At 36.7% G+C, this 24,866-nt stretch overlaps 4 protein-coding genes and 1 long non-coding RNA gene across 8 annotated transcripts; 3 read left to right on the top strand and 2 right to left on the bottom strand.

Moving 5' to 3' along the window:
* The first annotated feature begins 354 nt into the window (after positions 1-354).
* Positions 355-3,861, top strand: LOC117915606 (60S ribosomal protein L23a). Its single transcript, XM_034831205.1, has 4 exons — positions 355-372; positions 467-525; positions 1,629-1,995; positions 3,559-3,861. The coding sequence occupies exons 2-4, from the start codon at positions 510-512 to the stop codon at positions 3,641-3,643; spliced, it is 468 nt and encodes a 155-aa protein (XP_034687096.1). The 5' UTR covers positions 355-372; positions 467-509; the 3' UTR covers positions 3,644-3,861.
* Positions 3,862-4,642: 781 nt separating this feature from the next.
* LOC117916671 (ABC transporter B family member 20-like) lies at positions 4,643-13,213 on the top strand. 3 transcript variants are annotated; one of them, XM_034832811.1, is made up of 11 exons: positions 4,643-5,766; positions 6,786-6,840; positions 6,942-7,117; positions 7,299-7,499; positions 8,224-8,483; positions 8,582-8,892; positions 9,020-9,243; positions 9,333-9,673; positions 9,849-10,645; positions 10,743-10,984; positions 11,388-13,213. In XM_034832811.1, the coding sequence occupies exons 1-11, from the start codon at positions 5,386-5,388 to the stop codon at positions 12,615-12,617; spliced, it is 4,218 nt and encodes a 1,405-aa protein (XP_034688702.1). In that variant the 5' UTR covers positions 4,643-5,385; the 3' UTR covers positions 12,618-13,213. The 3 variants fall into 3 exon arrangements, with proteins under 3 accessions (XP_034688702.1, XP_034688704.1, XP_034688703.1); XM_034832813.1 differs by lacking the exons at positions 4,643-5,766; positions 6,942-7,117 and having other exon boundaries at positions 6,804-6,840; XM_034832812.1 differs by lacking the exons at positions 4,643-5,766; positions 6,786-6,840 and having other exon boundaries at positions 7,027-7,117; positions 7,284-7,499.
* Positions 13,214-13,978: 765 nt separating this feature from the next.
* LOC117917074 (RING-H2 finger protein ATL52-like) lies at positions 13,979-14,590 on the bottom strand. The gene has a single exon (XM_034833300.1). It carries the CDS (start codon positions 14,588-14,590, stop codon positions 13,979-13,981), a length of 612 nt encoding a protein of 203 aa, XP_034689191.1.
* Positions 14,591-14,905: 315 nt separating this feature from the next.
* Positions 14,906-15,642, top strand: LOC117915797. The gene is made up of 2 exons (XR_004651450.1): positions 14,906-15,189; positions 15,279-15,642. It is a non-coding gene; the product is annotated as an uncharacterized LOC117915797 (long non-coding RNA).
* Positions 15,643-16,049: 407 nt separating this feature from the next.
* LOC117915796 lies at positions 16,050-18,567 on the bottom strand. 2 transcript variants are annotated; one of them, XM_034831484.1, is made up of 3 exons: positions 18,488-18,545; positions 17,290-17,321; positions 16,050-17,155 (listed from the first exon to the last, which is right to left on the bottom strand). In XM_034831484.1, the coding sequence occupies exon 3, from the start codon at positions 17,093-17,095 to the stop codon at positions 16,238-16,240; it is 858 nt and encodes a 285-aa protein (XP_034687375.1). In that variant the 5' UTR covers positions 17,096-17,155; positions 17,290-17,321; positions 18,488-18,545; the 3' UTR covers positions 16,050-16,237. The 2 variants fall into 2 exon arrangements, with proteins under 2 accessions (XP_034687375.1, XP_034687374.1); XM_034831483.1 differs by lacking the exon at positions 17,290-17,321 and having other exon boundaries at positions 18,488-18,567.
* Between the last annotated feature and the right edge of the window lie 6,299 nt (positions 18,568-24,866).

The following is a 24,866-nucleotide window of genomic DNA, read 5'->3' as shown; positions in this document are numbered from 1 at the left end:
CTCCTTGTCGAATACACTAAGCCCAAACATTTACATACTTTCCAACCTTTCATTCTCATTGTCTAGTACAAAATCCAAACATTTGCACAAAGTTTGACCTTTTCGGTCTAAACCCATCCTTGGTGTTCTAAGTTAGAGCATTTGCACAATGTTCGGTCTTTTAGATTTGGACATTACTGCGGCCTAGCATTCTGCTTTGGGCTCTAGGCCCACGTAAATGTCGTTTGCGAACTCAACCTTGGCCCTCGGCTTGAGCTATTCCAAGCTCATATGAAATCCTTATTCAGCCCAATCGGACCGGCCCATAGTCATACCCATAAACCCCTGCTGCCTTCTTCTCCAACCCCAAACCCTAGAGGCACGCCACCACAGGTCTCTCCATATCCACTCCACTACGTAGATATTTCATATGGTTTTTCAATCAAACTGACTTTTATATATATTTTGAATTTTCCTTGTTGGTTAGGGTTTCTATTTGATTGAAAGGGTGACAGTTTGTTCAGCAATCAATGGCTCCTGCTAAAGGTATTCGTTCAATCTCTGAATTGTGTTATTATTTATGTATGTAATTGGTTTTTCATATAAGGGTGGGCTTGTTGGTTTGTACCATGGTTTTGTCATATTTTCAAGGTATATTCCAATGCTGGTTCATTTCTGTATCCCCTTCTGTTTGATTACTGGGAAAGCCAGGGAAAGGGAGGAAAATGAAACTGTGGATCTTAGGTTTTGTGTTGGTTTGGATTTTGAGAAAATGAAAAACTCGTTTTGACTAAGGTGAATAACAGCAGTTTGCTAGGTTGGGTGGAGGTGTCTGTATTCGAGGCTTTGAAAGGTAGAATTCTGAGGGTGCCTCTTTTTCTCTCTCCTAAGGAAAAAGTGGGAATTCCCTTGCAAAAGTGGGTTCATATCATGTTTGTGTGACTAATACGTATACTGTGATTTGAGTAATTGGGTGATGGCTTTTTGGCTATTATGGTTCATGTTCTTTTTTAGTGGGAATAGAACTCAGAAATGTAGGAATAGATCAAGAATATAAATTTTGGATGGATACAGATGGAAGGATCTGTAAAAATGCAAATGCGACAGTATGATTGATGGTATTGCCTGGCATACCTTCCAACTTCAATCATTCACGTTAGGTAATGGGGATTGCACTATAGTCATTGAAGTTATAGGCCTATAAGAAGTTGGGATATGGTTAAGCGATGGAATATTGATTAATTGAATCTTTGAAGTTGGATTGGATCTGTATATTGCTCTGAGATCTCCGATTTTCAAAACAAAACCTCTGTCTCAAAAGGAATTCAAAACCTTATGCCTCGTTTGGTGCTTTTTATATTGCCTATTTTGAGCCAAAAATGAAAAGATACCCTATTTTAATAGTATTATTTTGTTGGGGAATATGAGTTTATGGTATTTTATCTCCATTTTATTTTTAAGTGTTTGCACTAAATGAGCTCGCTTGAGGGTCAATTTTCTCACTTTTAAAAACATGAATGGAGAATGTGTTTTAATAAAGTGCACTCAAATCACCCCACGCTAGGAAACATAGAAAAGAAATGAAAGTAACAGTATTTTATGTTCTCTCTTTCTTCCTTCTCTATCTAAATGATATGCCTCTCATGTAGCTGATAGTTCAAAAAAGGCTGACCCAAAGGCACAAGCCGCAAAGGCTGCTAAAGCAGTCAAATCGGGTGCATCAACTTTCAAGAAGAAAGCGAAGAAGATTAGAACGTCAGTTACCTTTCATCGACCAAAGACATTGAAGAAGGAAAGAAATCCCAAGTATCCTCGCATCAGTGCTCCTTCAAGGAACAAGCTTGACCAGTATCAGATTCTCAAATATCCTCTCACCACTGAGTCTGCAATGAAGAAAATTGAAGACAACAACACTTTGGTTTTCATTGTCGACATTCGTGCCAACAAGAAGAAGATAAAGGATGCTGTTAAAAAGATGTATGATATTCAGACCAAGAAAGTGAATACCCTGATCAGGTATCAATATTTTTATTCCAATTACATTTTTTATTATCCCTGAGTATACAGCAGTTATTGGTTAGTCGATAAAGATATCAGACCTTTCAAAGTTAGATTCCATGTAATTTGGCATGAAGTATCCTCATTTTGCCAAAAGAATGCATTGGAATCTTTATAGTTTTCTTACTCAATATTCAAAGAATCCCTGTTTCTACAACACCTTCACTTCATTTCCTGAAAAATGTTATTTTTGGTAGTTAATGGCATCAGTATTTAGGAATTTGGAAGACTGCTCCAGAAGTTAAATATGGGTAAAATTTTGCTTATATCCGCGAATGGATAAGCTTAGCAGTTAATGTTGTACTCAAACTAACTATTGCTGACATCAGTTTCCCCAAAAAAGGGAGGACTATCCTGCTGATATGATGGCATTGAAGCAGAAGAGGGAGGTTTTTTTTTCCCTGTTTGGCAAATGGAGGAGGGGCCATGGGAATGATTAAGGAAAAGAAAAAAATGCAAAGGAAAATGGTTTTCTCATGTTTCGTTTCATTATAATTTTTTTTTAAAATTAAATATAATTAAAATTAGTTAGAAATTTATACATTTTAAGATTATTTAATCTTTATATATTGGAGGAAATTAAATGAAATGAGTTTGAAGAAACATATAAAAATAATTTATTAATTTTAAATATATTTTTTATTTTACTTCATTTTTTCTTTTCTTCTACTTTTTCTCTTTATTTTCTTTTCCTCACATTTTTTCTCAAATTTTCTGGAACCAAACATAGCCTAAGTTGTTAACCTAAATTATAGGGAATGATTAAGTTGTTAACCCAATCGTGTAGCTGCCTCTATGGCAAAAGGTAACAGCTTCATATGGTCTCCACTATGGATAGCTAGTTGCCAATGTACTGATTCAAATGCTGAAAAAATTGCTTAGTAGAAGTTGTTTATCAAAAAAACAAAACAAAAGTTCCAGGATTTAGGATAGCCAACAAAAATCTTAGTCAATGAGACAAGGGAATGGTGCTATCATGACCTCCCTGACTTAATCTCTATATTAAGTCCTGATGACTCACTTAATTTCTGTTAGTTTCTGATAGCTTAAACCGTTCAAGTGAAAATTAGTGGGGCACACCGTATAGCTAACCTTCACTTGTTGCTGAATTCATACCGGTTGAGTAGATTCCAAAAACATTGAAATGTTTCCATAGTTTACTCTGCAACCCTATAGAAAAGCCCAAATCTATAGCATCAACCTGTTTCACTGGTTTAACCATTTGTTTGGTGAAAATATGAAGGCTGACTTCTTAGGAGTTGCTTTCAATTACATCTGTAAGTTGAGGGGATCTGAATATCTATGTCCATTGTAAGATATAATTATCATATATTTAGAATTGGTCTCAAGTTTAAGATATAATGCTTGTATCTGGATAATTGGCCTGAATTATCTAAATTATGTATCCTTTAAATGGTCGATTGGAATGAATAAACTTAATTATGAATATCCTGAGCGAGAATGTTCTTTTGCTGGCAAATATTTTAGACAACTCTTCTGACATTAATTTTTGTGATCCAGGCCTGATGGTACCAAGAAGGCGTATGTTAGGTTGACCCCAGACTATGATGCCTTGGATGTGGCCAACAAAATTGGGATCATCTAAGGTAGGATCTGTCTACATTTCTGGTGTCTTCTTGGTCAATGCTCCAGAGTAGGACAGTCCCACTAAGATTTGAATCAGCAGGGAGGGTTGTGAAGGGTTAGCTGGTAATATTTTGGTGTTATGCGGTTTCTCTGCCAGTGGAACAGAGTAGGATCTTTGCATTTTTCTTGAAATATGGAATTCACTTAATATATCTTAGTTTTTACTAATGCTTCCAAGAAGGTTGGGGTTTGATATTAAATCAAACCAATTAGGCCCATTATTCGAAATAGTCTCCCTAATGAGCACGCCCGCATACCTCATGCCTCTTTCTATTAGCAGACAAAGAAACACTCCTCCATGAGCGTATTCTTTGACATGGAGTGGATTCTTATAAATTCAACAAAAGAGATTGCGTTAAAATTGAGCGATATGATGGAGAATATGAAACTCCATGGAATCTGTCCAAGGTGGGTAGCAGGTTCTCTGATCCCAAATGTTTTTGTGGAGGGGGGCTGTTTAATCATTTTCTGGACACAGCTAATTTTGATGATGAATTAACAGGACCCCCACCATTACAGCTTTCGCATCTTCTTTTCTGATTTCTCCTCAACACCAGTTCGATTCCAGACATCTAGAAGTTTGCGTCGTGTAACACGAGTATATATATAATTATTTTCGAGAATAAAATTTTACTTCTGAATTATTTTTCACCATGTCTTATGCCTATGTTCGATTATCTGAAAATCATTTTTCTTAACTTTATTATTTTTTTTTTTTTATGTTTCTTGGGAATCAAACATAATTTAAAGGTGTCGTAAAATTGTTTCAAAGCTTTTTGAAAAAATCGTGGTATCAATCGAGTGTTTGAAAATCGTGGCATCGATTGAGTGTTTGCTTATTTTCCTTGAAGGAGATATACATGAGCAATAAAAAAGATTTTAAATATTTTTTCATATTTTTAATCATTTCTTAAAATAAATTATAAAAAATAATTAAAAATAACTTGAAATTGTTTTAAACAACTTAAAAGTCAACAGGGTATGATCCAAATTTAGAAAAAATGAGAAATGGAACATGAGTTGTATCGAGGTCGGTTTGCCTAAAATTTGAAGGGGACAAGACAAGGTTGAAGATGGTTGGTTGGTCAGTATTTCTTCACTATTTTATTTTTTAAAATTGATTTATAAGATTAAAGTCAACAGTGGGTTGCCTAGTGTTGGGTCCCACCACCCAACATTCCATTCATTATATCTAATTGCACCACCAAAACGACACCGTTTGGATCCCCATCAACTGAACCCTCTCTCTGCTTTGCGGGAGTATAATAATAGTAATAAAGAAATGCGAGCAGCATGGACTGGCATTGGCAGCGCAAAAGAGCGACGTAATGATGTTTGGTGGAAAAGAAACCAAAGGAAATCAAAAGAAACTGTTTCTTTCACTTATTAGGAAACGCCTAGCAAAAAGCATGGACAGCATTTGAAACGGTGCAGGAAAGGCAGCATTCATTTCGAGAGAGAAAAAGCAGTGAAAACGATGAGAGAACGGTGCTGTGACGACACTGTCGGAGGAGAGTATTGTGCTGTTTCCATCCTTTTTGTACTTGGCGGGTGACTTTATCAGAGGTACGGACGGACGGACGGACGGACAAGAACCTTGGCAATTCAATTCTCTGATTTTCATCTGGAATTCGCTAAAAAAACAAAACAAGGGGTTGTTTTGAATTTCCTGAATCCCAGGGTTCTAGGGCTTTAGCGAAGATGATGATATCGAGAGGCCTCTTTGGATGGTCCCCGCCGCATATACAGCCATTAACGCCGGTATCGGAGGTGTCGGAGCCGCCGGAGTCTCCTTCGCCGTACTTGGAACAGAGTAATGACGCGGGGCCAGCGCCCGCGGAGGACGATCAGGAGATTGACGAGGGGGAGGAGATGGAGCAGCCGCCGGCGGCTGTGCCTTTCTCGCGGCTCTTTGCTTGCGCCGACCGACTGGATTGGGTTCTGATGATCGTAGGATCAGTGGCTGCTGCGGCTCACGGCGCAGCTCTGGTCATATATTTGCATTTTTTCGGCAAGGTTATTCAGTTGTTGAGTTATCGTCATCCAGAGGAATCAGATGAGCTATTTCAGAAGTTCAATCAGGTGGTTTAAATCCCAATTCAACTTTTCTTCTATGTTCAATTAACATTTCTGATACATGTAAATACTATTTAGCTGATTGGGAATATGTTGAGATTGGTATGTTGGCGATAAACATTGGAAAGGATAAAAATGAAAAATGAATTTTAAGTCTTATAATGCTCATTAATGGGGGACCTGGAGAAACTAAAATCTCACCAATTTGATTAGTAGGTAAGTTGGGTTTGTGCTTTCTTGGCAAATTGAAACAGCCTAACCATTCAAGTGGAAGCTTTGTTTTCCTTCTTTACCTTTTTTTCTTGATGTCAATTATTGTTTCAGTTGGAAGTTCAAATGCCCTCCTGTTCTATTTGATTTGGATTTCAAAAACTAGTATTTCTTTCTTAGATTGAGTTTGCTTCAATGGAAAACTTTTCCTAGCATAAGTTTTTTGTGAGAAAAAGAAGATGTTTTCACTAAAGCCAACTGGAGAGACATGATAGATTTTTCCCAGGCTTCAAAATAGTTGTTTGTTTGGAAATGTAGGGATGGTTTTACTTGGGCCTGAGCTGAAACGCCTAATGACTGTGAAACACATTGCCAGCTGTAGAATGCTGGTTATTACATTGATTAACTTCATCCTCTCCAATCCTCAAGTTAGAGGGTACAGATGGAATTTCTTGTCTGTAAGAAATTCCAATGGGATTTCTGATTTAGATATGGTGTTCTCCATGGAAAACTGCTGTGGTTCATGATGCTTTGATTGCACATGATGTTGGAATTTTTCCATGTTCGATTTCCAGCCTTCTTCATATTCTGAGTTTTTATTTTTTCATTAATGTGTGTTCTTAATTGAGCTTTCTCTTGTTTGTTGGTTTTCTTATTAGATCAGATCAGTTTTTATTATGACAATGAGACTTAATTTTCATTTTTTTATTATGTGTTAATATAAATTTGTAACATTGGAAGTTGTAAGCATTTATACATTACTTTCTTGTTGAAAATAGAATTTATTAATTGAACTTGTCTTTTTTATTCTGCAGCATTCTCTGCACATTATTTATATAGCTTCCGGTGTTTTCCTGGCTGGTTGGATTGGTAAGATTAAAATTTTATTGGTCATTCCTAAAATTTTAGGTTTTAATTCTGTAGACTAAGCTTCTTTATTGTCTCAATAATAATTCCCAATGACTTGATAGAGGTATGGTGCTGGATTCTTACTGGAGAAAGACAGACTGCTGTCATTAGGTCAAAGTATGTACAAGTATTGCTTAACCAGGACATGAGCTTTTTTGACACATATGGGAACAATGGGGACATTGTGAGCCAAGTTTTGAGTGATGTTCTACTCATTCAGTCTGCTATTAGTGAAAAAGTACGTCCCAAAAAACCTCTACAATATAGGATTTCTTATTGTATTTTTTAAAAGACATTCACAGTAGATTTCCCTTTTTTTTTCGTACCTCTTACCTTTGGGGCAGGGAGGGGGTTGGGGTTGGAATTGCAATGCCTGGTTTATTTGTTGTTACCTTAATTATTAGGTTCTGTTGTGACAGGTTGGGAATTATGTTCACAATATGGGAACCTGTTTCAGTGGTCTTGTGATCGGATTCATCAACTGTTGGCAGATTGCACTCATAACATTAGCCTCTGGACCGTTTATTGTTGCTGCAGGAGGAATATCTAACATATTTCTCCATAAACTTGCTGAAAATATTCAAGATGCATATGCAGAGGCAGCAAATATGGCTGAGCAGGTTATTCTTCAATTTATTTGTTGTTATTTATCTTTGGTTCCATTAGGAAACTTGACTGATATTGCTCTTTAGATGCCTTTGAGTTTTTCCACAAAGGTTTGCCTAAAACAAGATTAGTCCATGTGGTAGCATAAAAGAAACAAACAACAACAACAACAACAACACACACACACAGAGTGAGAGTGACTGTGATAATAATGTCAACTTGTTTTATACACATGATTCTTTTCCTAGGAATCAGCTTGCATAATGTTGTATTAATCAGAAAGAAATGTTGCATGTTTAATAGGCTTCGTGAAAGTCATCCTGCTTGTCTTGAATAAGTTTGAAATGGAAACAGTATTTAACATGCAGATCTATAGAAGGGTTCCTGTTTCCTTTTTTTTTTTTTTTTTTTTTTTGTAATCAATGTGTCAAATGGACACAATAAAGTAACAGCCATCACGATTCCTCTTTCTTCTGGTTTATTTATAACAGGAAATAAAGAGGATAGAATTGGCAAAGAACAAGTATATTTAGTTGAAATGACATATTGGAATCTTGAAACAATTGATTAACCACCCTCTACCTTAATATGTGCCCCATCGTCTGATATGTGTGTGTGTGTGTGCATAATAACCAAGTCAGTGTGTTTTTACTCTAAAAGGACTAAATGTAGTTGTGCTGTTATTGCAGTAGAGCTAGAGTTTTTTGGTTATGAGATGCAATTTCTCTATTTGTGCAGGCAATGTCTTATATTAGGACCTTATGTGCATTCACAAATGAAACACTGGCCAAGTATTCCTATGCAACTTCTCTCCAAGCAACATTGAGATATGGTATATTGATAAGTCTTGTGCAAGGACTTGGTCTTGGCTTCACGTATGGGCTTGCAATATGTTCATGTGCATTACAGTTATGGGTTGGGAGATTGCTAGTTACTCATAGGAAAGCCCATGGCGGCGAAATTATAGCAGCTCTATTTGCTATTATCTTAAGTGGCCTGTAAGCTTCTTCCTCTGGCCTCTGGAGTGGTACTCCTACACCTCTCTCTGCTCCATCTCTGTCTCTCTTGTTTACTTGAAATTTCTTATGTTTTGTAGTGGACTGAATCAGGCAGCAACAAACTTCTATTCTTTTGACCAAGGGCGAATTGCTGCTTATAGACTTTATGAGATGATAAGCCGTTCAACATCCACCATTAATCAGGATGGGAATACCTTAGTTTCTGTGCAGGGAAATATCGAGTTCCGGAATGTTTACTTCAGCTACCTCTCTCGTCCTGAAATTCCTATCTTAAGTGGGTTTTACTTAACTGTACCTGCTAGAAAAACTGTAGCTCTTGTTGGCAGGAATGGATCAGGAAAAAGTAGTATAATCCCACTCATGGAACGGTTCTATGATCCTACATTAGGTATTAGATACACACTGGTTTCCTATCTTCTTCTTGCCTATTTTCTTTTTTTCTTATGTGAGTCTCATTGGAATCCTTTTGAAAAATCTCTTTTCAGATTTTAATGTTTTAATATCTTTTGGTACAGGAGAGGTACTTTTGGATGGACAAAATATTAAAAGCCTGAAACTGGAATGGTTAAGAAGCCAAATTGGACTTGTGACCCAGGAACCTGCCTTACTAAGTCTGAGCATAAGAGATAACATTGCTTATGGGCGGTCCAATGCTACTTTTGATCAAATTGAAGAAGCTGCTAAAATAGCACATGCACATGCATTTATCAGCTCTCTTGAGAAAGGATATGAAACACAGGTAGAAAGTAAACTGTACTGGACATCTTAAGCACGCATTATGTTCTTGACAATCATTTTTTGATGTTCATCTAATTCAATGCACTGTAGGTGGGTCGAATTGGTTTAGCATTGACAGAAGAGCAAAAAATAAAAACTTCTGTCGCTAGGGCAGTGCTTTCAAACCCATCCATTCTTCTGCTTGATGAAGTTACTGGTGGCCTTGATTTTGAAGCAGAAAGTGCTGTTCAGGAGGCTCTAGACATCCTCATGTTAGGACGATCAACAATCATCATAGCTCGGCAGCTAAGTCTTATAAGGAATGCTGATTACATTGCTGTGATGGAGGAGGGCCAGCTTGTTGAAATGGGTACACATGATGAATTGTTAAGCTTGGATGGCCTGTATACAGAACTTCTCAGGTGTGAAGAAGCTACAAAACCTCCTAAAAGGTATATTCTGATCATAAACTTATGCTTCCACAGGACCCAGTGCAGTTTCTTGTATGGTTGTGGTGATGTATTAAATTTGGCAGTCAAAACAAGTAATATTGTCTAGCAATTTTTTTATAAATTGCAAACATGTATATGTCAATTGTTATGTTGACTCATGCTGATACTTCTCCAGGACACCAATTAGAACGCACAAGGAGACCACAACTTCCCAAGTAGAGAAGGACTCACCAGAAAATAACTCCTTTGAAGAATCATCATCTCCTAAGATGGTTAAGTCACCATCTCTTCAGAGGGTCCATGGTAGTCATGCAATTCGGCCTACAGATGAAACTTATAACTTTCAAGAGTCACCTAAAACTCAGAGCACACCTCCAGATCAAATACTAGAACATGGTTTGTCATTAGACGCAGTTGAACAGGAGCCATCAATAAAAAGAGAGGATAGTTTTGGAAAGAGATTACCAGAGTTACCTAAGATTGATGTTACTTCAATAAGTCAACAGGCCTCAAATGATTCAGACCCGGAATCCCCCATTTCACCTCTGCTAAGCACATGCGATCCAAAAAAAGAACGATCCCACTCAAAAAGTTTCAGTCAACCGATTGGTCAGTTAAGTGATGTGGCTATGAAACAGAGGGAGGTGAATGATAAACAATGCCAGAAACCTCCTCCATTTTGGAGGCTCGTAGAGCTTAGTTTGGCAGAATGGTTATATGCAGTTTTAGGAAGTATTGGTGCTGCCGTGTTTGGTTCTTTTATTCCTCTTCTTGCTTATGTTCTTGCACTTATTGTGACGGCATATTATAGACCTGAAGAACATAATCACCTGCAGAATGAGGTGAACAAATGGTGTTTGATCCTCTCATGCATGGGTGTTGCGACAGTGGTCGCCAATTTTTTGCAGCACTTCTATTTTGGTATAATGGGAGAGAAAATGACTGAACGAGTTAGGAGAATGATGTTTTCTGGTAAATAATATCTTCCTCATTCCATGCATGTTTCTTATTAATTTGAGCCTTGATTGTTCTCACCATCAGAGTTGACTTACATTCTTTTCCCATTCAGCAATGCTTAGGAATGAAGTGGGATGGTTTGATGAAGAGGAGAACAGTGTTGATACCTTATCCATGCGCTTGGCCAATGATGCCACATTTGTGCGTGCAGCTTTTAGCAATCGGCTTTCTGTTTTTATCCAGGATAGTGCAGCTGTTGTTGCTGCTGTTATTGTTGGGATGTTGCTTGAGTGGCGATTGGCATTTGTTGCTTTGGGTACCTTACCCATTCTTATTGTTTCTGCTATTGCACAGGTTTGCATTTGTGTCCATATGCTTTTTAATGACAAATATAATATAGTCCATTGTTTATTTCTGTTGTTATTTGATATGTATATATTTTGTTTTTTCTAAATCCTTTTCAATATCCAAACGCACATTCCTGTTGTTTGTATTAGCATTAGTGACTCTGTTATCCATTTTCCACATGCTAAATGTTGTAGAACAAGAAGCATAAGATCCTCAAAAACATGTCATCAACTTAGTTTAAATTATTCTGCATAAGTTAATAAACACTACTAGTTGTCGTGATTGATTGATTGATGAAGTGGGAGGTTAACTTGCAATTGAGTTTCTTTTCTTTGTGGTCAAGCATCACATACATGTACGTATTGACCTTCATTCACTTCCTAATGCACCCCTTAATGATATTTTGCAGAAGTTATGGCTTGCTGGGTTCTCAAGGGGCATACAAGAGATGCACAGGAAGGCGTCTATGGTCCTCGAAGATGCAGTTAGAAATATTTACACTGTTGTAGCATACTGTGCTGGAAACAAGGTAATGGAGCTTTATAGACTGCAGCTGAAGAAAATTTATAAGCAAAGCTTCCTTCAAGGAATGGTGATAGGCTTTGCCTTTGGACTTTCGCAATATCTTCTTTTTGCCTGTAATGCTCTTCTTCTTTGGTATACTGCTCACTCCATTAAAAATGGCTATGTTGGTCTTCCAACAGCACTCAAGGAGTATATGGTATTCTCTTTTGCAACCTTTGCTCTGGTGGAACCATTTGGCCTGGCCCCTTACATACTGAAAAGGCGGAAATCTCTCATTTCAGTTTTTGAAATCATTGATCGTGTCCCTAAGATTGACCCAGATGATAACTCTGCGCTGAAACCTCCTAATGTATATGGAAGCATTGAGTTGAAAAATGTTGATTTCTGTTATCCAACTCACCCAAAATCGATGGTGTTGAACAATTTCAGTCTAAAAATCAATGGAGGACAAACTGTAGCAATAGTGGGAGTTTCAGGTTCTGGAAAGAGCACTATAATTTCTTTGATAGAGAGGTTTTATGATCCAGTTTCTGGTCAGATTTTATTGGATGGAAGAGATCTAAAACTGTTCAATTTGAGATGGTTGAGGAATCACCTGGGTCTTGTTCAGCAGGAACCTGTAGTGTTTTCAACGACCATTAGAGAAAACATCATATATGCAAGGCATAATGGTACTGAAGCTGAGATGAAAGAGGCAGCAAGAATAGCTAATGCGCACCGTTTCATTAGCAGCTTGCCTCATGGTTACGATACTCATGTGGGCATGAGGGGAGTGGATCTAACACCAGGCCAAAAGCAGAGAATTTCAATTGCACGAGTAGTGCTGAAGAATGCACCCATTTTATTACTGGACGAGGCAAGCTCTGCAATTGAGTCTGAATCAAGCCGGGTGGTGCAGGAGGCCCTAGACACACTGATTATGGGGAACAAAACAACCATTCTCATTGCACATACAGCTGCGATGATGAGGCATGTTGACAACATAGTGGTTCTTAATGGAGGCCGGATTGTGGAACAAGGAACTCATGATTCTCTTGTAGCAAGGAATGGTTTATATGTACAGTTAATGCAACCTCACTTTGCAAAGGGTTTGCGGCAGCACCGACTTGTCTAGGATTGGATGGTTGATTGAAATTAGGGTCCTAACTCTGCAAATGTTTTACAGCAGCTCTGACTTGTTTAAGATTGGAGGGTTGATTCAGATTAGGTTCGGCTCATTGCTAACATTTCTTATTCCCCGAAATTGCTGAATGTTGGAAACATCAAAGCTTGCCAAAGTTTGACCAAGTTGTCTTTCCTAGCAGGGTAGGTGGATTGAAGATGGGATGGTAATAGTTAACATCGTTGAAATGCAGACATGGCAATCAGGATCTATGAGCATTATTCGGGTGATGAGGGTTTGGAAATTTTTTTTGGAGGCATGCATGTGTGGTGTGAGGATGTGGTGTCTCCATGGTATAGCGATTTTGTTAATTTATCAAATTCAGCTGTTCATCTATCTTATGAAGCCCTAGATTTGGTTTGGTGATCTCATTTTATTTCTTTTTTCCTTTTTTTTTCTTTTTTGGGTTCACCTTTCTGGTGTCTTAGGTGGGTTGAAATGGTTTTGCTGTATACTTTCTTCAATTTTTGTGTAAGTTTGTAGAAAGTCTCCGAAAGGAAAAATGAAGTGCCTTCACATTTTCAACAGTTCCACTTTGAGGCGTTTTTCAGTCTGAATAGTGCAAACTTACAACCAACTTTGCTGCAATAACATGGGCAATTAATTGAAAGGGAAATTCAATGCTGATTTGGAAAGATAGAACAAGTGTAGTTATTATTCCTTTAATCTGATAGAACAGGAGCTTGGGGAGCTGAATCCTAAACTTAATCCAAGTGCTGACTGTCTATACTTATCCAATCCTCCGTGTAAGCATTGAATTGCTCTACTGCAAGGCACTGATGTTGAAATGTATCAGCTTTGAATTGCTCCATTGCCTGTCCCTGATGTTGACATGGAATCCTAACGCAATTATAATCCTTTCAAGGTCATTCATTCACTCATGTTATATTCTAATTTCAAGTAGCATTTGAATTCAACTTCTAGTAAGGTCTAATAAAATCAAGTTCAATTATTAAAAGTTGATGCAACTACAGTATTAGACTGACCAGTTGCATATTGGACAGTAGTTGTGCCTGCAACTACTAGTTCAGTTGCATATTGGACAGTAGTTCTGCCTGCAACTGCTACAACAGAGAAATGTTCATCCGTAATGGGGGTTAAAGACGCCCTCTGGATCGAAGAACCTCTGTATCTTTCCAAGAGACAGCATTGATCAAACCTTACAATGCATGGATAACTGTTAACTAGCCTCTGGTACTTGGAATTTCCTGAGCTACCCAAAATGTTAATAGCCATATTAGCGTGGCTCCACAAATCGTGTGTCCTCATTTTGCCTCTTTCAATGGGGGTTTTACCCCATTGGTTAGGACAAATCAATTGCCGTTTTCCGGCTCTTGTCTATGTGTGGACGTCTGTAGGATCTCAACCCGAAGGATTTGGTAATTTTCCACCCATTCTTGAAAGAAATCTTCCCTCCTTAGAGTCTCCAGCAAAGTATACATTGAACCCGAGAATTCATTGTCCATGGTGAAGTCATAGACGTGTGATCTACAGAGGGGACAATTGGAATGAGACTCAAACCAAGTGTCAATGCAGGGAATGTGGAAGACATGAGAACAGTTTGGTAGATGTTTCAGAAACTCCCCTTCTTCGAATTCACCCAAGCAAACTGCACAATCAGTATTGCTATGGCTTGGTCCTTCATTCTTCTTGAACTGGGCGATGGGCAGCGAGTATACAGTGGAGGAATCCAGGCCTCGACTATGGAATTGTTGAGAAGGATCATCAGGGTTGGCTTCGTCCAGAAGTTGCCTCTGAACCCAGTTTCTAAAGGATTCTCCATGATGTCCATAGCAAATTTGTTTTACAATCCTGTAACAAGTGAACAATAAGATGCTGGCAAAGGCAGTAACAATCAAGCAGATCAAGGGTAGACTCCAAATTGGAAATTTGGAATTTGGATATGGGTTTAGACTTAAAGCCATGCTATGACAGTAACAATTGCAGCTTAGGATTTCCAAAGACCGAAAGAATCCACCTGGTCTGATATGAGAACTCCTAGTGTTCATTGAATTCGAAGATTAATGGGGATGATAATATCAATGTAGCAACAGAAAATAATATTTTATGTTGGCGATAAAATTAAGGATCCAGTTGAATGAACTGCCAAATGGCATTTTATAACATCCAAATTATTTGATACCAGAACAATTTTTATCCTGGGCAGAGTTGGAAACTTCAGATTCTTTTTAACTTTTATACGGAACATGAAGGCCAGATGCCTCATTATTTTGGCCATGTTTACCACTAAGAACAATACAAAACACCTGCTGATGTTTCTTCCCCTCACCCCCTTTGTAAACAGCAGAATGCTTTGCCGTCTGTTTTCTGGATTAGAGCCATTTCTCTGAATGACATATCATAACATGTCCTCAGGGTACAGAACTGGAAGACAGATGTAGAGTGAGAATTTTGTATGTGTAGATCTTGACATTGCAACAGATGTGATTTTAGTAAAGAACACTTCATCTTCAAGAGAATGTGACTGCAGAGATGGGGTAGCTTTTGTGGTTCCTGTCTTCAGGTTTGTTTCATTTTTCTTTCTTTAATGAGAGGGATAGTTTCCATGCTCTTTTGGGTTGATTCAATTTTTTCTTTTTTCTATGAAAATAGCTTTGGTATCGAGAATGGACAACAGTTAAAAGTAGATGGTGAACTGCACAAACATGAAGATGTTCCAAACACACTTCTTGTCCAGAAAGCAATATTGTGTTGGAGCCTGCAACCCATGTAAATTTTTTCCAGGGTTCGTTTTCTACACACTTTGATTTCCTTTCATCCCAACACGAGGTAGGAGCTTCAGTGGAGAACGCAGCATATGGAATTTCATGTCTGTTTGCTTTTCAAGGAGTGAACAGAATTTCTCCAACTTAAAACTATAAGCTGATTCCTTGTAATTTGAATGACTCAAGTTCCAAACTAATGGTGGCAGTGATGTTCAGATTAACAGCAATTAGCAGAATGGACTTTTCAGCTCCTTGCAAAATTTGCACTTAGTAATTTCAATGGGCCGAGACTAGATTTTGGGATCATGCAATGAAGCAATTTCAATGATAGCCCTTCATTCTGCAATGCAGATTTCATCAGTTTCAAGGCCTCCAAGAAGGAAAAAGACTCTGGCTTTGATTTACTCATTCTCTGCTTGGATTTCTCATTGTTTTTTTTTCAATAGAAGCAAACTGCTTTGCCCTTAATTTCAATTCATGTTTATGTTAGATTCAGACTATATGAAGTTAGTTCTTCCTCAAGTGAACTGGTTGATATTGGAAGCTCATTGATCTAAACAATCAAGGTTCTGATGCAGCCTCAAGAACCAGAGATTACGAGTGGAAGTCTTCCTAGGGGAAAGCCCTTGATCACCTGTTTTCTTTTAGTATTTTAAGCTTCGCAATCTTCAATCGATATAATCATATTTCAAATCAAAGCTAGAAACATAACAACTAGGATGGGGAAGAATGTAAATGGAGAAGCTAAGTCACAGCTATGTCATCCAAATTTGAAAACAATGTGAACCATTTACACCATCAACCATCAGTTTGTTTTATACAGATGAGTAGTAAAGTTTCATGGCTTCAGTGGAACCTTTGTCTCTTGCCAGTTGGGATTTGATTGTTAATATTGACACCAGAGGTTAGCAGACCCCCAGTGCTGAAACACGATCCATTATGACCGCTTGCAAAATTCAACATCGATGAGGAAAACATTTGAGAAGAACCACAAGACATCTCAACATATGATGAGGAGTTCAATGGTTTTTGAACAAAATTGCTCAGATTTGCAGCTGTTTTCTGATTGTTGACTGCTGTGTCACACCCTTTGATAGAAACAGGTGGAATTTGGAAGGGCTGCAGTGTGGGAGGGTTCCGCCACCGGGGAAGAGGCCCTGCAACAAGAAGTGTCTGAAGAAGGGGACCTGCTTCCATTACAGCCTGTAAAAGATTTCCCTTTTGAGGCAGAGCTTTTCCCTTAACAAGATTATCAATTACTGCAGAAGCTTGGTCAATCTTCGCCGTTCCTGAAGAAACCAAACCTGCTGGTACAGAGCCATTATACTCTTGAACAAAAGGCTGATTCACAAATGCCATATTACTTGAATCAGCCAAGGTGATATTGGATAGATCCGGGGACGTTACTGTATCAAAGAAGGAATCCACTGGGGGAGAGCCATGGGACTGGGGATTATATGTTTCTGATAGACTGTTAGATTCAGTAATGCTGGAGTTTGCTTTGGTGGGCTTTATGAGGGGGCTCTCAGGTTGGAGCTGAGGTCGAAGTGGCAAGAACTCAGGCGGGCTAGAAGGCACGACCTTGTTCAGTATCTTCTGCAGCTGATCTCTTGCTTCATCTCTTTCTTGGTAAGCAACCTTCAAGAGCTGAAGTAATTGCTTGATGCTCTCCTTGTTCTTTTTCATTTCCTCATTTGCTTCCATTCTTGCTGATTCCAGTTCAATGGTGGCATACAAAAGCTTCTGCTTCAGCTCTTCAATGTTCTGCAGATTCAACATGAACTAGTGAGTTTTGATACAGAATTCAAAAACACCATTGAAATTAAAAGCACAAGCATACAAACACAGAATTCATCAATCATGGGAACATTTATGGAATCCTAGAACAGAACTCTTACCACAAAGCCAATTCTTCAGGGATGAAAAGCATCTGCAAACATTATAAAAATCACAACCAGATACTGAAGTGCTTGAAAAAAGTCAGAAAGCTTGTGCTTAAACAGAGACAAGGAGAATAGACAGGGGTCCCCTAATTTCTGAGAGAACATGGATACCAACCGGCTTTTTGGAAAATTACAAAATATCCATTGGCACAAACTGGGATTCTATATCAATCAAGTTGATGAACAACTATTTCAAAGTTAGGAAGAGCAGTGAAATCCAACATGGGCCCATGAAGATCACGAGACATTTTGTCAACCTATTCTCCTTTTTTGTTAGAAAAAGAAACTCTTATTAGTTTACTCCAAAACCGACAAATACTAACTCCCTAGTTGCAAATGCACATGCCTTGATCATTGCAGGCAAAACATGTATACCAACATGTATTTGTAAACGAGGAAGGGAGCATGGGCGACATACCCTATCTCGAAAAAGTGTAGAATTTGAAAAATACTATGTTTATTCCAAAAATTGCCCGAGAGTCATATGTATTCTGATTTTATCTTCTTGATATTTCATCTTTTGCTTTTGTTTTCATTTCTTGGAAATGGTTTTTGAAATTTCAACAAAATTTAACTAAAACATTAGAAAACAATGGCTCGCACATAATTTGAGCCCCACTAAGCCACTGCTCTGGAGCTGATTGTCACTTTTTCAGAGAAAAAGAAGCCAGACTTTCATGGCCATATTCATATTCCCATAGCACACTAGCATTCAAATAATCCAAAAGAGAGAAGAGGGAAGAACAAGAAGAACAAAATTGCTTCTCAGATGAAGAAAATGGAACAATAGCAGCACAAATCCTTTTGAATTGACAGAAAAATCACAAAAGAAGAACAGCAACATTTTTGCTTCTCTGGTGAAGGAAAAAATGGCAAAAACATCCATGGATCACCTTAAACCAACAGAAGAATCATAAGAGAGTATCATCCAAACAAAAAATGAGATATATTCAAGGCAAAATATGGATGATATAAAGAACAAGTACACCTTGAAATGAAACATAAGCAAATAGAAATGAACAATCATCACACAAAGAGACATTGAAATGAAGTGGAAATGCAACATTAAAGAAAACCCAACATAAAACCCAGAAAGAACTCCCATTCAAAATGAACTGGAAAGGGCTGGAGACAAGGAATGAGGCGCACCCACCTCCTGAAAATTCCACAGAGATGCCATGTCCTCCATGTCTCTGTGTGAGAGAGAAAAGTCTCGAATATTAGGAGATAAACCAAGGACAGTAGTGACCCATTTATAGAACAAAAAGGAGAAGGTCATTGGTGGCTTTCCTACAAAGTTCCAGAAACACCAATCCACATCAGCCAAGGAAAAATTTAAGGGAATTCAAAAACTTTCCAATTAGAAAAATAAGAAATTGCAGATTCCATTTCTCCTCTCTCTCTCTCTCTCTCTCTCTCTCTCTCTCTCTCTCTCTATATATATATATATATATATATATATATATATATATGAAATTTGAATTATAAGAGAAAAACTCTCCCCCACTTTCTGGGCTTTTGTCCCTTAAAACAAAATTCCACTCTCACCGTGTCTCATAGTCAAATGATGACTAAATCCAGTTAGATTTTCCTTTAATATGTATATATATATATTCCTACCATTATTTGAGGAAGAAAAACGGTTGATTTCCCAGAGAGGTTAAAATAGAAAACTGTATTATGTGGATGGTAAGTTGCCAACAACACCCTTTTTGGCCCTTTTTGAGACTGAAAATTTCCCTTCCGGCGGCTTTTTGGAGTTTGAACTTTTTTGAGACTCATTCAGAGCTTGATCAATTGTGACTCACCATCATTATTGATGATCACATCTCCTCTTTTATTGGACACAGATGATGATGATCACCACCATCCAATTCCTTTGTTTCCAAGGGAAAAAAAAAGGGTTATCTCCTGTCTTTTGTACAATGTTTTTCACTAATTTTACAAATTTACTACAGGATAATTCTTGAGTCAAAGAAGAATGGGATGACCTATAAACAGCCATGATCACCAGCTATCCTTCTCAATGAAGTGTACAAGGTAAAAATTAAAGGTTGTTGGGGCATTTTGACCATATGTTTAAGGGAGTCATCATATATGGTATGCCATATTCATAATAAGGAACCATAAATCTTTTGTGGGGTTTTACCATCTGGGAAATCTCCATTCCTTACTATATAAAGAGTTGCTAGTTTCCATGGAGAGATGCTGTATAGGTGGGTGGTAAATTGGTAATGTAGGCAGTGTTTTTTTCTCCTTGGATTATCAAAATGATTCTCTGTAGTTTGCAACACCCACCCACTACCACTATTGTAATGCTATTTTATAGAGTTTCAACTAAATTTTGAAGTGTTTTTTAATTGGTAATGGATCCATTTTCTTAGATTATCTTCCTAGGAGGCGCTGTGCTAGATTGCCTTGTGAACTGCCCAAGACAACTGAAACCAACCATACTTGGGTTGACTTATTCTCTACACCCATATTCTTATTCTCTTTGGCAACTTTTCTCAAACTTCCATGTATATCTCTTCAGGCCATACTCCCTGCTCACACATGACAATGTCCCACCTTTTTCAGCCTTTAAACCAACCCCACATCGGGATTTTAATTGGCCTAGCAACCAATCTCCATTTTCATTATCTTCTCACACAAGGTAAGTTCATTGAATACGTTAGAAACCCATCCTTTCTCATTTCCATTTGCATAAGTCCCCATGTTACATGGCCTATCACAACTACAAAACCAACTTGATAAAGCCTGGCTTCTGACAGGGACAACGAACATGGGTGAGGAATTTCATCCTAAAACCAGAATATTTCTGTTGTCATTCCCGACAAGCGGTTTCAGCACTCTTTCATGCTATATATTATATTCCACGACTTAGTACCATGAAAGAGCCATCACTTAACACTTCAACCCTAGCCATTAGATCAATAACAAATGATGATGGCACACATTTATAAATTACTTTATCATTCATCAATCCAAGCTTTGGGATTGAATATGTATACAATGGGCATCAAGAGGCGTGCCCGTGCTCCTCTAATCTTATTCTAATCCTAAGTTTTCTATATTTTAATCGGGTTTTCGCCTTTAACGAATAATTAATCAGCTGAATTATTTTTAAACTCCCCGATTACGACAAAACCCGAGGATTAAAAAATATGGTTCTCTTAATGCAATGTATCTAGCAGCTTAATCTTTGCGTAACCATAGTTGTTTAATCTTCCTTGATTTCCCAGGTACCCTGCATAAAGTTGCCTTTTCTAGAATATTTATACTTGAGGCACTATGAAGAATTGGTGTTAAGAGAATTCAATCATTATACTTTATAAACATTTTTGTACAACTTGCTCACTTTGAAGCTGTCAAGAGTCCCAATATTTTCATGCTCCATGGGGATTGGATATTGAGTTGCGTACATTTTTAGACCCATGTGGAATTCCTATACTGTCATGGACAGATTAGGGTTTTTAGTTGGGTGGCTAGAAATGGTTTTGACCATAAATTTGATCTTTAAGTGGGACTATATATATTCTAACATAAAAAATAAAAAAAATATTATTAGATAATTGCTTACGTATCGATTCAGCGTCTAGATTATTAAATATTGAAATTTATACCATGCTATGACTTATGATTGAAAAGTATTGATTTCCCTCTAAATACATTTCCAAACTTTTGTACTCATATTGACTTAATGGCTCACAAATTTTTACTACAAAATTTAAAATATTATCCAAAACATTCATCTACTTGGATACTCTATCTATGCATACAGCCATGCAATGCAAACCAACCCTACCCCCCTAGCGTACTGGGAGGGGTATTACAGTAATCTCACCAAAATATGTTTATAGTACTTTGGGAAGCGACCGAGAAACGGTCCAAAAAAGTGCCGACCGGTCGCCCTTTTACCTCCTTAAGTCCTAACTAGAAACGACTTTACCTGTCGACCTAATCATGTGAAAGCCCCATTATTTTTATTCATCTTTATTAAATTAATCATAATCATTTTCTTATTATTATTAAAAAAAAAAACTTTAAAAGAAAAAAAAAAAAACCACCATTCTCCCTCATAATGAAACGGTGCCACACCATCCCCGTCCCATTGCCCCACTGAGAATCTACCCTTCTCTAAGCACTTTTTGTTTTCTACTTCAAATAAGATTAAAAATAAAATCTACATGTCTCTATTAGAAGGTGGGGGCCCATGGAGAAGTTTATAATAAGCCCATAGGCTTGCCATCTTGCGCCCAAGGCACATGGCGATTAGGTGCGGGTCATGTGGAGTCCACTCGAGGGGCGACAAGTGTATGTGGTGCCAAGTCCTCAAAGTCGCACACACGTGCCGTGCATGACCCTCCATCGGCGAACACTTGGCGTGTGGACCGTGCCGCCAGGCACCAGCACATGCCAATGCGTAGCATCAATAGGTCGAACGTGCACCATTCCACATACCAACAAAATTATTTTGTTTCAACTAGAAATTTGTAGATTAATTTCGTTTCGATTTTGTTTTGTTTTTGGAGGAAAGCAGTCTATGAACGGCATTGTCTCATTAGCAGAACACATGTAATGTATGTTGGGGTGTTTGGGTCATTGACCCATGAGACGGTACATTTTGAATTTTCATTAATTTTGATCAAACCCTAAGTTTTAGGGATGAGTGTGACAAATGGGGGAAGTGGGTTCCCCACCACTGCTCAAATGTCCTTAATGGAAGTGTCTGGTGGGGTGTGAAAACCTTACATTGACTTGCAATGGTTGGGGTAGGGCTACTAACACATTCAATGGTGTCCCCCACTTGAGATGCTTCCAGAGTTATAAAGGGGTCAATTGATTCATATGTTGCTTCTATCTCAATTTGTGCCTTTTTATTTTTATTAAGAGGGCATTTAAAGTTGGTTCTAGAAACAATTTGTCAAAAGTTTGAACTGAAATATCCATAGGTGAGAACATTTGAATTATTGAACATGCATTGTAGTGATATAATTTTTTTTTTTTTTTTGGTTCTTGTTGATTTGGAAGAGAGTTTCTATTTTAAAATTATTTATCTAATTTTTTAAAAATAGTTTTTATTCCTTTTTTAAAAATTTCTTGAGAAAGAATTTTGTGGAAGAAAGTGAAATAAAATTCCATTAAACTGTTTTTAATATTAATATTCCATTTGTACATTTGGTTTTAGAGTGTGTTTTAAGTGATTTTATTTTCGTGTTTTTAGTCTTTTAGAAAATGTTTTTTATCTTAAAAACATTAAAGTTCTACTTGAAAAATAATTTTAAAAAATAGTTTATGAGAAGTGTTTTGAAAAACCATTTCTATATTTTGTAGAATAAATATATGTTTAGGCCCTAGAAACATTTTTAACGTATTTTTCATATTTTTAGCTTATTTTATATATTTTTAGATTTTTTGTCTATAATATTCCATTTTCAATCATTTCCCATATTTATATAATTATTTTTAAAATATTTCAAAAAAACAAGTTAAAATATTTAAAAACAATTAAAGTATGTTCTCATAAAACATTTTGTTTTATATTTTAAAAAATAGAAAATTATTTTCTATTTCCTATCATCAAACATATTTTTTTTTATTTTAAAAAACATAAAATTAAATAAAATTAAAAATAATTCTCAAACATAACCTTAATCTTTCATCTGATAGACTACCATTTTTTATTTTTAAAAAATAAAAAATAATAATAATGTTTAAAAAATATTATAGACTTCCCTCACCTTTTTAAAAATCACTTTTAAAACTTAAGATAGGAAAAATATTTTAATATAACAATTTTTAAAAAGTGTTTTTAAGTCAAATAATTTTTGTATTTTATATGGACATTATTATCATTTTTTATTTTTATAAATATAAAAAAAATCTGCATATCTAAACTATACCTAAATTGACATTTTTCTTACTCTACAATTTTTTTAAAAATAAAAATAAATTTAATATAGCCAACCATTTTTAAAACTGCCGCTCTGTTTCATTCATGATCTTTTTGACCTTTTAGTGAAAGGATTCTTATATAGGTCTTAAAATATCTTCATCACTCTTCACTTTTGCTATTTAAAAATAAAAATAAAAATAGAAATAGCTGTCATATCATAAATATGACGTCAAGTTCCCATTTCATCTTGAAGCCCACCTAACCTACAAAGCACAATTATACTATAATAATTTAATTAAGAAAAATTTTAAAGTTGAATTTATTAAACGTGTAATCCCGATCTTCTGTAAGAGGGTTGTTTGGGTTTAAATTAGAAATAATTTATTAAAAGAGATAAAATACTATTTATATATGTGAATTTATTTATTCTCATGTTTTTATCTTAAAGATAACTTATTTTTTACATAAATACATTTAATTATTTTAAGTATTTACATTATAGTTTAAAAGAAATTGTTATATTTATAATAAAATAATATGAGTATTTTTTATCAAAATAAGATAAAAATGATAAAAGGTTCAATTTCCAAAATTAGGTTTTCAATGATCATTTTAATAAAAAAAAATGCTTTAAATTATATCCGATGGAGAAATATTGAGATCATGGAGAGTGCCGAAAGAGGAAAAATATTAATTGTCAAATTTGAAGGGGTAAAGTTGAAATTATGGTAAGAAGCAAGGAATTGGAGACCAAAATCATTTGAAAAGTCAGTGGTTTAGGGGTGGCTTTGGTGTAGCTTTTGGAAGACAGGGTTTTAAGATGAAGACACACCCATCACAATCCAAACATGCAAAAGCACAGTAAGTTTACAACATAGGATTCTCCAATTGAAATTACTTACCAATCGCCATTACTTGGTTAAAAAAGAGACAGAGCTGCCATTTTCAAAGGAGTTTGACCCAAAAACAATACAGTTGGAGTTTGGTTTGACTGAAACCTAAAAAGAAAATATCCCAAGGCCCAAAAGAACTAAAAAGCTGGTCCAACTTTGAACACATTCACATTGCTGATTGCCCTTACACTGGAAAAAGACACTTATACTTAAATGCAGAGGTGTCTTATCTACATTCATTGTGAAGGGTAGTTTGGTGTGTGAGTAGGTGCGTGGCGGCAAAAGGGGTGGTGTTGTCTCCTTTAGAAAAGGGTATATGGCTTGCGTGTGAAACGCTCGTTCTGTCTACACCCTATTCCAGCCTTCATCACGGTTGGATTTTGTGGGTCCATGTAAAAAAGATGGTTTTTGATTTTTATCTTGTGACCCACGCGAGGAATTTTGTGGGGATGATCACCTAACTTCGGCAATGAGTGAGAAAAGTCTTGGAAAGCACTGTAGAATGTGGATAGGGTGGCTAGTCAACAAAAGTCATATTATTATTATTATTATTTTTGGAAAAAAATTTCTTAACATAAAAATTGGAAGTGGGTTTGGGGGTGAAGCCCAATATGGTTAAGGGCAGTGACCCAAGTTAGTGGGTAGGCCACATTGGGTCAAGGGTGGAATATGAGAGTTAAAGAAAGGGAATAAATTTCTCCTAAGATTGTGGCATTGCCGTGCGGTAGGTGTAATGAGTCAAT

The sequence above is a fragment of the Vitis riparia genome, chromosome 6 (assembly GCF_004353265.1).
Source record: "Vitis riparia cultivar Riparia Gloire de Montpellier isolate 1030 chromosome 6, EGFV_Vit.rip_1.0, whole genome shotgun sequence".
In the NCBI taxonomy this organism is placed as follows: Eukaryota; Viridiplantae; Streptophyta; class Magnoliopsida; order Vitales; family Vitaceae; genus Vitis; species Vitis riparia.
This window is presented reverse-complemented; position numbering and strand designations above follow the sequence as displayed.